This window comes from Microplitis mediator, chromosome 8 (assembly GCF_029852145.1).
Source record: "Microplitis mediator isolate UGA2020A chromosome 8, iyMicMedi2.1, whole genome shotgun sequence".
NCBI classification, from domain to species: domain Eukaryota; kingdom Metazoa; phylum Arthropoda; class Insecta; order Hymenoptera; family Braconidae; genus Microplitis; species Microplitis mediator.
The window spans coordinates 23174487-23187139 of NC_079976.1; the positions used below are offsets into that span (position 1 = coordinate 23174487).

The following is a 12653-nucleotide window of genomic DNA, read 5'->3' on the forward strand; positions in this document are numbered from 1 at the left end:
AAATATATAAATTGTAGATATTTAAGTATTTGCGTGATCTTGATCTTACAAGGTCTTCAGCATTTTACGGCCATTCTTTATGTCAGGTTATAGTCATCTACACACATTAGCGTCACACATTAAATAAATGTGAGATAATATTTATAGCTTTTCAGCAGTATATAACCATCACAATTACTCAGCGTTTTTAACATTTCGCATTTATATTGAAATAACGAGTACAGTTTAACATATACGTCGAATAAATTTGACTCGATGGCGACTTTAAGAAATTTCGGAATATTAATAACTGTATTGACATACTTATTGCTTCCATTCAGTCATATTTATGCTGAAGATGCAATTGTTGAGTCGAAAGAGCCGGAACTTAAAGAAATTCAAGCCAAATATTCTAATTCTGATTTCGATGAGTCGGACCAAGAGCCGACGAGACTATCGACGATTGAAAAGGGACTCGCTGAGGTGAAAAAAGAAGTTGGTAGGGTTTCCAGTTGGATACCAAAGCCGATAAAAAATATTTTCGGTTCATCAAAAGATAAGGGACGTTCTGCAACGGGATTCAGTGAATTTGTTAGTCAATATAGTAGTAAATTTCGAGCAATATTTCCAGGTAAATGACTATAATTATTAGCTTGCAATTGCATTTATTAAAAATTTGGATTAAAAAATGTTTATTTTCAAGTTTTTGTAAATGATTGCAGATTTATATATTTTTTTTATAATTAATAAGTTTATAGAATACATTAAATGATATTGAAAATGTAGGTTTTTTTAAATCACTACCTGAATGAAAAAAATGACATAAGGTAAAAGCACCATTTATTGACACTGTAAGAGACAAGATTGTAATTCCATTTTTTTAAACATATTAACGATTAATATTATTGAATTTTAATTTCAATGTTGTCTTATTTAGTCTTTTAACTAAACAAATTCATATTTTTTTATAATAATAAATATATTTACCCTGTAAAAAATCACCAAGGTAAGTCCAAGCGGTGTTAAATTATCGGTGTTAAATTTACCCCCGAAAGCGGTGTGAAAATAACGCCGCCACCGGTGTAAATATTCTAGAACGGTGTTAAAATAACGCCACCGCTGGTGGAGATATTCTTTACCGGTGTTAAAATATTTTATTTTGTGAATATTTTTACTTACTCGATCACTATACTAGTTGATAAATGATATTTTTTATTAATTTTCATAAAGAACTGACATTTTTTGTGTTTTATAATCTGTAAAGTTAATACTTCACACTGATAGAAAAACTATTTTGATTCAAGAAAAATTTTTTCTTCAAAATGTGGTTCTTGTTTCAAAATGTATAATTGTTTTAATTCAAGAAATAAGTCCTTGAACCAAAAAATTGAAATTCTCGGATAGAGAATAAAAATTCTTTGTTTGAGAATTTGATTTTTCGATGAAGCCTTTTTTGTTTTGAAACAAAATTCTGACATATTTCGCTCAAGAATTTCTTGCTCTTGGAATAAGATAGGCAAAATGTAGGTTTAAGACATTACCGACTCGTTTCGAGAATGGCGCGATTTTTAAATCAAGATATCAATTTACTCAGCTTGAAAAAAAACTTTTTTTTTTATTTTAAAAATAAAAAGTTTTAAAGTGATTTATTAGGACTACATTCATTTACTTCAGATATGTTAAAGTAGAAATTTATTTTTAAAAAAATTTTTTTTTCATTACTTTAAAAACATCTTCTATCAAGGAATTATTACTTGAACCAAAAATTTAAAGTTCTTAAAATAATAATACGACATTTTTAGTTGAAGACAAGTGGTCTTGCTTGAAGAATTTGATAGTATCGATTGAAGATAATATAGTTTCGGGTCAAGACACGAGAGTTATCCATCGAAGATACAAAATCTATAGAGCCAAGAAAATCTAAATCAAGACAAGAATTTCTTGAAGCAAGACAATTGGTTTTCTTCAGAAATAAATTCTTGGCTCAAGAAAATATTTCTTGAGTCAATATAAATTTTCTATCAGTGCAAGCGGACATAATTTACCCCGCTTTTACACCGGTATTACTCTGCTTTTACTCCGTTTACCCCGCTTTAACCCCGGTATTTGGACCCCCGTCAATAATTGGTGCTTTTACCTTATGCGAAGAAAAAAATTTAAAGATTATAATTTAGTAATTTTTATTTTTTAAGTATGTCAATAAATGAATTGCGTTAGTGAACTTGACTATATCTTTAGTGAAATTTACTATTCAACATAGCAAATTTTACTATTCAGTTTAGTGAATTTTGCCATATTTGAATGAAATTAAATTATTATTAGTTTTTAACTTTTTATAATTATTATTATTATTATTATTATTATTATTATTATTATAATTATTGTAATTATTATTATTATTTATGATATACGTATTGTGTTGGTGTCAAATTTTATATTTAAAAATCATTTGACGTGACCGAGATTCGAACCCTGACCTACAGCGTGCGAATCCTGTTCTCAGTCTGTTGGACCAATGTCTCCTTCGAAAGAAGATTTCGGAGCTTGTAATACATATTCGTATCTACTATCTCTACTGATCGTTGATTTTATCAATCTTCTTTCGAAAAATTACAAACCGATTAGTAATATATATAGTTGCTGTATAATATATAATATTCAATGTTACGCTATTCATTTGATTTACAGCAGTTGCTAAACTTATTATAGTTTTTACACACTGTAGAGTTATTAATGCATATTTTTAGTTAATTTTGATATTTTTTAAATTATGCTTTAAATATTATAGTAACAGTTATGACCTAACGGTCGAGAGTTCGAGACTCGTCGCGGGAAAAAATTTAAAAGTATTTTTCAATTAATGTACATTTACTTAAACACAATGCCGACATTATAAGCTTATTTAATCTCTATTGCACGCCTCGGAAGCGAAGCGGAGAGGTTGTGCTTTATAACCGACCTGTCAAGGTCACACGATTTCCACTCATTAAAGTGCATATATTTTTTTTCTATTTCTCTTACACATTATGAAAAACACATCAATATAAAGCTGAAACACTAATAAATAATCCTGATACTTTTTTTAATTTGTCTAATATGTATTAATATAAAAAAAAGTTCATTAAAAAAAATTTATCGTGGACGTCCATTAGTCTGTGGTTCAAAAAAACGGCGTGGTACGGATATCTCGAGAACGACTTGACGAAACTACTTAATTTTTTTTTCAAAATTTTCAGAAATAAGCAAAGAAGGTTCCTTTCGAAAATCACTACTGTAGGCCTTCTCGTTTTTTTAAAAATAAATCATTACGGTTAAAACCGGCAATCTTACATGTAAACAAACACACACTGCCGCCATTTTTCATTAGGAATGTTCTCCTTATTTATTTTTTTTTTTTTACTTTTATTACCGTATATTTACCATGGAAATTTCTATAAGAAAAGAGCGGGATATTCAATTTTATTCGAAATTTAACTTTTAAAAAAAAACATAACATGAGCTTTCGAGGCGTGCACTTTTGGATTTTCCAAATTTTTTTTTTTTACTTTCACATAATTTAAATGATTTTTTTTTTTTGTATTTCTGTTTTTTTCATAATTGTATAACCCCGGGTCGAAAAATTTGATCTGATTTTAGTCTAACTGGACTGTATTTGGACTATTTGGTCTGTTATTGAACTACTATAAAAATTTTTAATCTGTTTTTGATCTACCCGGACCGATAAATTTGATCTGGCATTAGTCTAATTGAACTATTTGAGCTGATTCTGATCTTTTGTAAAAATTTTAAGCTGTTTTTGATCTGCTGTTTTAAAATACAATTGCGTTACGGGCAGACAAAACTAGATTAATTCATGAACTTTAAAAAATTTTACTTCTGAAAATTTGCAAGGACAAAACTAGATTAAATCATGAACTTGTAATATTTTTATTCATGGGCAATATTTATAAAAAATATTAAGTTACAGAATTGTTTATGTTTTGTTTACTATTAATTTAGAGTCTTATGTTAAAAAATTTCGGCAGTTAATAGAAGTTTGACAGTTTTATTTTTTAAATGTCTTGACTGAATATTTATAGTATTGAATAAAAGTAACAAAATAATTCTTAAAATGTCAAGAAATTTTTCTTATTTGTTGGATAAAATCAAAAATATTTGTGACATCTTATTACGAAAGCGCATTAGCATGTTTCAAATATCAAGAAAATTAAAATAAATTTATAATTCTAGATTATTATTATTATTTATATTTATAAAAGTAAATCAAGTCTGTTTTTGTCCTTAAAAACAATTGAACACAAACCAATAATTATAATAAAAAAGTCTGTTTTTAGTCTAAACGCGATTTAAAACAGACTAAATATCATACGAAAATAAGTCTGATATTGGCCTGGATAAGGAATAGTCGGGGCAGAAACAGATTAAATTCCTATATGAAATAAATACGATTCATCAACTTGAATTGAAGAAAAATTATTTGAAATTATCATTTATGTTAAAACTGACATAATTTTTTGACCCGGGTAATTATATCGGGTCGTCTTGATTTTATATATATTTGTTTGCTCGGGTGTAATCACTTTACAAATGTATCTTTAGGTACTCGGTGGTGTGGTGATGGCAATGTAGCTCGTAGTGATGATGATTTAGGCCAATTTAAACTTACTGATGCCTGTTGTAGACAACACGACAAATGTCCGTTCAATATTGGAAGCGGACAGAGTTTTGGTAATTTAAAGAACAACGGTGCTTTCACAAGGTATTTGTTTATAAAAAGATGTCGCTCATTTTTATATCCAAAACACACATATGGATCAATAATTTTATGTTTTCAAAATTTAGATCATGGTGCGCTTGCGATCAAGATTTTTACAATTGTCTGAAGAGTGCTAATAATATCATCGCCCGGGAAATTGGCCAGACATACTTTACAGTTTTGGGGCCTCAATGTGTTGATTACAATTATCCATCAAAATGTGTTAAAAATTCCAGGTAATCATTTTATCTTTAACTAAAATAGAAAAAAAATAGTTTAACTTATTACTCAATGATTACGGTACTAAAAGTGTTATATTTTTTTTTTTTTTATTTCATTTATAGCGTATTAGATTTCACGGGAAGAAAATGTGTTGAGTATAAATATGATGAATCGCAGGAACAAATCTTACAATGGAAAGACAATCCAACTTATGTTAAAATATTTTGAGTTCGACAAATATTTGATGTTTGAAAATTTTACACTTCGGTGAGAATTTGATACATTCACTTTTGGTTCATTTTTGTAATAAATTTAAAATAAAGCTTTTACTCTAAGATTTTGACTTTTTTTTATTTTTCTAAGTTCTTTATGAAACTCAACATTTGAAAGAGTCTAACATATTATTTATTTTTAAACTTCCCGCTAAAAAAATTTTAAATTTTCAAAAATACGGGAAGTTATTGTTTTTACCCCAATTTTCGATAATCGAGTTTTCATCAGATGTTTGATGTCGACGTTTTTAGGTCCTAGGAAGCAAGTCTGACTATTTTTAGAATGATGTCCGAGTGTCTGTATGTGTGTTTGTGTGTGTGTGTGTGTGTGTGTGTGAATGTCAACTCCTTATATATTTTGAGACAATGTGAATTGTCATCTTCTCCCTCAGCCTTGCGGTTCTCATTTTTCCCCGTCTCGTTGCCGTCTGAAACCACCTAAAGCTAGTCATAGTGCCATGGTCACATGACTAGTTATCACCTCAACGCATGACCGTAAGGGGAAGTAGGGAGCGAGCCCAAAAACAGCCCTAAGACCCTACACGGAAAAAACAGTTCTGTAAAAGTTACAGAAAAGTCTGTAAAATTTACAGATGTTTGTCTATCAATTAAATTATGTAATTTTTACAGAACCAAAAATGTTATTTTTACATTGTGAGTTCTGTAAACCTAAATCTGTAATTTTTACATTTTGAGGCTGTAAAAGTTACATAGTGAAGTTGTGAAATTCACAGAAGTATTTATGTAAAAAATACAGAACAAGTTATGCAAATACACTGTAAAAAATCCGGAGTTTTGTGTGGGTGTGTGCAAATGTGTGCGTGTGTGCAAATGTCTGCGTGTGTGCAAATGTGTATGCAAATGTGTGCAAATGTGTGCGCGTGTGTGTGTGCAAATGTGTGCGTGTGTGCAAATGCGTGCAAACGTACACACACATACATTTGCACACGCGCACACATTTGCACACACGCACACGCACACCTGCACACACCTAAACACACACATGCACGCAAATACACACTCGCACACAAAACTCCGGAACTCCGAGTGGGGGAGTGAATGCGGAGTGAATTCGGATTTAATTTCAATCCGAATTCACTCCAGATTCACTCCGGTTTTTTTACAGTGTACTCATGTAGATTTTACATAAACTATAAGTAAATATGACATAAAGTAATATTGTGTAATCTACAGAAAAAATATGTAATTTTTGCAGAATATTATCTGCTAATATTACATTATGTTATTTATAAAAATAACATTTATGAATTAGTCAAAATAACATATTTTATCTGTCAATTTTACAAATAATGTCATCAGTAAATTTTACAGATTTTTTTCTGTAACTTTTACAGAACTGTTTTTTCCGTGTACGGTTATTGAACTTCACTTCGATCCTGGATCAATTAGTGATAAGACGTATAAATTAGTTTTACTGTCATATACGAGCAATTTATTTGCGACCTTGTTAATACGGATAACTACTTTGTAAATCGGGAAATTAACTTGCGTTATAGTTGTATTACTAGCAATTCTCTTGCGATATACTTTACTGTCCAAGTTTACTGATTATTATAAACAAAGTTAGTTCAATTAAATATTACTGTACGTTACCGGCGATATACTCGCGATATAAACTTTATACTGTGCCACGAATCTGTCTATATTATATCCAGCATTTTCCTGTAAGTAATTTTGATTATTATAATTGGCAATAAACTTGCAAAGTATTCTGATTAATTCCTTTTATTCCATCTATCACTGTTCATTCTACTTATTCCCTATTTTACTGGTAATATTATTAAATAGTCTGATAAAATAAATATTAATTAAGTTACAAATAGTAATTTGACTATCAATAAGAATATTCTATAATTTTATAAGCCGTGAGGTAAGTTGATAAGTTTCCTCATACGTTGCCGAGTTTGAATAAGTGCGGGTCTTTGCTTTGCAAGAACCCCAGCCCACTGCTCTGTCCAAGTAAAATCAAATTTGTTAGAGGCCAGCCTAAGCCAGGGTTCAACCCGCGAATTCTGGTGGCTGCTGGTAAAAATCGCGAAGACAAAAAGCGATTTGTCTCAATTTTTAATGAATTGACCGATTGAGACGGTTAAGGCGGCAATCAAAAAAGTTTGTTGGCCGTCAACTTCCTTGAAAATTTCAAATCGATCGATCAAATGGGTTTTAAGATACAGAAGACATACAAAAAAAAAAGTTTCCATTTAGTTTTTTTGAAATTTTCCAGAAATGGCTCGATCGATCGATTCAAAAATCTAATCAGCTCAAGAACTCAATAAAATGCGTCGATTGCCGCCGTGAACATCGAAATAGTTCAATTATTTGAAAAGATATCGACGCCGAAAAGTAAAAAAAAAAAAACATTTTATGGCATTTTTCTGGATAAATCGTCACATTATGTACTAAAATTTGTTCAAAATCATACTAATTCTTTGTCTTTATAGTTTTTTTCAATCCCCACATAATGTTATGCAACCCGTTCTTTAGTTAAAATTATACTATCAACAAAAAATTGAAAAAACACCGATCATCAAAATTAGAGATTTTATAGAAACTACAAGACTACGATGATTGATTTTATATAAATATACGTCAACGAATGACGTCAAATCTGAGTTTGTATCCCTGATTAAAAACTTTGATTAAATTCTATTGAATCTGATTAAAACTTGATCGGATTTCTATCAGATTCAATTGGAAACAAAGATTCAATCAAAATTTTTCGGGAGCGTTCCAAGTATGCTATTAAATTATAATTGGATTTAATCAAAAAAATATTTTTTTATTTTCGATTGAATGCGATTGAGTAGATAAGAAGAGGGGATTTACTCCAGAAACCAAGATCTGCAATACCATCGCGAATACGTAAGGCCTAGGGTATCTTCCTTACCGACAGTAGAAATGGCGCTAGTGGTTGAGTCTGCTGTTGAGGAGAAGGAGGTTATCCCTACCTGCTACTGCAGTAGAACCTCCCCTCTTTGTATCTACTCGTGTTTATAGCGTAAATCGTATAGACCCTGATAACCAGGGTTTCTCGTACAAAAGTTGGTATTCATTAGTCTGCGACCAACTTGACGACAACTTTAGCATTTGCAACTTTTGGCTACAAGTTACCGCCACTTTCTGGGAAAGTTGACGCCAGTATGGAGCCGCAATTGGAATGCAGGTTTCTTGAGAAAATAGGAGGCAACTTACCGTCAACTTATTGAATTTCCAACTTTTACCACCAACTTTCTCAGAAAGTGTCGATTAACTTTGGAAGTATCAAGTTTTGCGGGCAACGTGGTGTCCAGTTGCGGCTGTAGTTTCACGTCAGTTTCTCTCCAACTTGGCTATCAGGGGAATAACAAGGGAATTTCTAGCCCGCTTTTACCATTGAAGCAGTTACCAACGGCTGTTGTTTATGCGAACGTAAGATTCGCTTACCAACTGATTTTTACTGGTAGTTGGTATCCGTTAGAACAGTGTGATCTGCCTTATCGACAATATTTAGATGATTACGTCACTTTCGAAGTTAAGTTGCCGGTGCACCTGATAACCAAGTTGGCCGAAACTCGTCAACAACCTACTGCCACAACCTTTCGCCAAGTTGGCCTCTAAAGTTGACATTCACATAAATTTACGGCAACTTTCCGAAAAACTTGTCGACAACTTTCAGCTCGAGTAACTGTCGCCGACAAGTTGCTCAAAAACTTGGTGACAGGTTGCGGCAGTAGATTGTCGCCAAGTTTCTGAGCAATTTGTAGCCAACTTGTAGTCAACAGTTACACAAGCTGAAAGCTGTCGACAACTTGTCGTTAAGTTGGTCGCCACTTATGTACACTAACTTTCTGATCAGAAACTCTGGCTATCAGAGTCTATGCAAACCTTTGACCATTTTATGGATATTTACGGAAAACTTTCAGGTATTTGGGATTTTTTAAATTTTCTATTCATTTTGCTAAAATTTGGTGAAATGCTTTAAGCTGAGATTTACCGACACCTGATATCTTCTATAATGACGTCATACACGCGTCACATACGACAGATATTTGAAATGTACTACATTCAGTGTCTATAAATGGCAGGTTATAAACCCGCGTTCATTTATTTGGTAAGATTGTTTTGAGTATTTGTTGAAAATGAGAGAGAAGTCGGTAAGTCTATGAATTTAAATGATGATAAATTTTGTCACAAGATGGCTCTTTAAGTTACTTCGATGTTTTTTGGTCGTTTGCTATCGCACATGTAACCAAAAAATATTTTTGTTCCGTTGATGACGTCACTATTAGAACGATTAGGAATTTTTTTTAGCAGCTTTATCTTATCTAATATTTTTAGCTGCCGGCTATAGGTGCTAAATGTCGTAGATTTCAAGTGTCTGTCACAAAAAATTTGTTAATTTTGCATTCTATGATATTAATGATTATCATCACGGATAAGAATGGTTACCATCTAGATAAGAATGCTTACCATATCCGATAGTAATAGTTAACATGAAATCATGATAATGATTATCACATAAAGATGGTAATCATTCCCTATTACGAGACGATAATAGTTAGGATTTTTTTTTTCAGCCTGTATTCTTAGAATTTCTAAGGGAATGCGGTAAAACCGGTTTAATGTAGTCAAATTTCAGGGAATTTTTATCTATAGCAGAATCTAACAAGTTTCGACAGGTTAGCTTCCTTCTAAAAGTTTCTTTGTGACGTCATCATACAGGTTCAGACTTGTATCGACCAATCAAATAGATGTTGACAGTAGTGGGGGTTAATATTAACGATGATTAAAGTTTCATAAGTTGTGGTGGGGATGAGCCTATATAACCTAGCTTAATCCTCGGAACCTAACAGTCTATGTGAGTTGAGTGTGCTTATTTTATGCTCTAACCTATAAACAATCCTAACCTATCATCTAACCAAATAGTGAAGTGTATAACCTCAAATTTTACAAGAAAGTTTGTATAACCTCAAACTTATACTCATTATCCATTCTCAAGAATAGAATTAGTAATTATTGGGTCTAATTACAGAACAATGGAGCTTTTTATCGACTGTACATTTCTCGATAATTCAAGTGGAGATCGAATTGTCAAAGAATTCTGTGCAGTTGGAGATTTCTATGATAATGAACCTCCGTCATGGAAATGTGCTTTGTTTCTACCTCCATGTCATTGGGAATCGCTGCCTGCAAAGATTAAAAGCACTAACCTCTGGACTATGAGAAATTGCACGGGTATTCCATGGGATGCAGGTGACGTACCTCAGGATCAAGTGGAACAGGTTGTAAAGACGACAATAATTACTGCTAATCCCTATTATATCTTCGTTGATGGTGAGGGAAAGAAGCAATGGCTGGAGGAACTAATTGGCGCATCGATTCCAATCATTGAGATTAACATGATGGGATATCATGGATGCAATAAATCGTTGGACTGTGATTACAACATCTTTCATAAATGCGTCAGAAATCCTAGATGTGCTTGTCAGAACGCTTATGGTATGTACGAATGGTACAAATTTCGCTGGGGTACCAATAGTCAGAACAAATCAATTCTTCTTTATCTGCTGTTGGGAGAAAGTATTTTCAAAATGGCGCCAAAGGACGTTAGACAACTATCTGATGACTTCATGGAACTAGTTGCGTTGGAAGATGTGAATAATAATTGGGAATCGATGTCAAAAACGATGATAAAGAACAATGAAATCAAAGGATATCGAAGCTTGGAACAGTATGATTCTGTTGGTTATGATGTTGCTGAAGATCGCAAGCCTTTAATATGTGATTGCTGTTCAAAATGTCTATGTATAGAAAACAGGTGCTCTTCATTGTATACAGAGTAAAATAAAACGAATTGATTTTTTATAATTATGGTTGTTCTTATTTCTATTAAAAATAAAGTAAAGTTCTATTGGTTTGACTGATTGTGTGCGCGTCTAAACCGACAGTATCGATTCCATATCCCCCACTCAATGCCTCTTCCCACCCCCATAATGCAGGCGTCTAATCTAAATTATCAACCACCACTACAAAGCTCCAACTGCCGGTAACACCCCCCCCCCCCCTAACAGCAGAAAAAGGAGCTAGTGCCATCTCTACTGTCGGTATGGAAGATATCCCAGTCCCTACTTATTCACGATGGTATTTCAGATCCCTGTTGCTGCAGTAGACCCCCCTCCATCCCTTCTTATCTACTACTCGATTCAAATTTTCCAATCAGATTAGATTGAATTTGATCGGAAAATAATAATTTTTTTCAACTATTAACTGATTGAATTGGATTAAGTTCGATTGAAAATTTTTAATCAGATTCAATCGGAAAACAATAATTTTTTTCCGATCAACGTTCCGATTTCTAATTAACTTTTAATAGGATTTATGCTCGCTTCGCTCGTGCCTGCGCACCTGCGACTCGTGCTAAACGCATCGCGCTGACACATTATGAATCACTTACCCTACTAGTTACGCTAATAACTATTATGTAACCTCAAAATCATATCTGATTAGAGATAACTTTATTATATCATTGATCCACTATCTTTTAGACATCAGAACAATATTATCTTTCTGATACCTTTTCGAAGAGATCTAAAAGATGTCAGTTGATGACGCATTAGATATCTTTCTGATATCTTTATGTTATCTTTAAGGTGAGTCTTAAAGTTATCAGATCCAAAAAATGTTATCTTTATGAGATCTTTATGATAACTTCTTGCCGACCGGGGTACATTTAAATTGGTTAATTCGTTCCAAAGATATTGTACGACGTCAAAACTTGGAGATCTCCTGGAAACTTCGCTTTCGAAAATCTGACCAAAACCACACAGTAAAAAATATTGTGTAAAATCAACACAGTTTGTGTGTTAAAAACGGTTGACACGAAATTTGTGTTGAAATTTCGACACAAATTTTGTGTAACCCCTTTTTAACACAAAGATTATGTTGAAATATCGCCACAAGAGGGCGCAAAGAATTCCTCAGTAACACACAAAATGTGTTAATAAAGAGTGTATAACACATTTTTTATGTTACAAAAAGTGACACAAACTTTGTGTTAGTTTAACACAAACCGTTTTCGACACAAATACACAATTTTTTTTACTGTGCAATAACTTCCCTTATTTGAAAATTTTCAATTTTTATAGCGGGAATTGAAAATTGAAACGTTTTCAATAATTTATTTTTCAGAAAAGTACACGTTATAAGTCACTCTTCAGTGACGTTGTTTCAACATTAATTCTAAATTGCGATAGCGAGATTAAAACCCAAGGACTATGATTTAATTGTTTATTTTTCGTTATAATTAAGTGTTTTCTGATGAGCTATTGTGCAATTATACGTCATATTTTACGCTTAAAATAAAGTATAGCAATGAAATATAGTTCTTCTAGTAAAAAATTTACAATCTTGAGATATCAACATCT

The 12653-nt window shown here is 32.2% G+C and overlaps 2 protein-coding genes across 2 annotated transcripts; both read left to right on the plus strand.

Annotated features, from left to right (window-relative positions):
• Positions 1–180: 180 nt before the first annotated feature.
• Positions 181–5296, plus strand: LOC130672844 (phospholipase A2-like). Its single transcript, XM_057477608.1, has 4 exons — positions 181–610; positions 4579–4738; positions 4822–4971; positions 5080–5296. The coding sequence occupies exons 1-4, from the start codon at positions 256–258 to the stop codon at positions 5183–5185; spliced, it is 771 nt and encodes a 256-aa protein (XP_057333591.1). The 5' UTR covers positions 181–255; the 3' UTR covers positions 5186–5296.
• A 4681-nt stretch (positions 5297–9977) lies between these two features.
• LOC130673943 (uncharacterized) lies at positions 9978–11072 on the plus strand. Its single transcript, XM_057479159.1, has 2 exons — positions 9978–10186; positions 10262–11072. The coding sequence occupies exon 2, from the start codon at positions 10266–10268 to the stop codon at positions 11070–11072; it is 807 nt and encodes a 268-aa protein (XP_057335142.1). The 5' UTR covers positions 9978–10186; positions 10262–10265.
• Positions 11073–12653: the final 1581 nt, after the last annotated feature.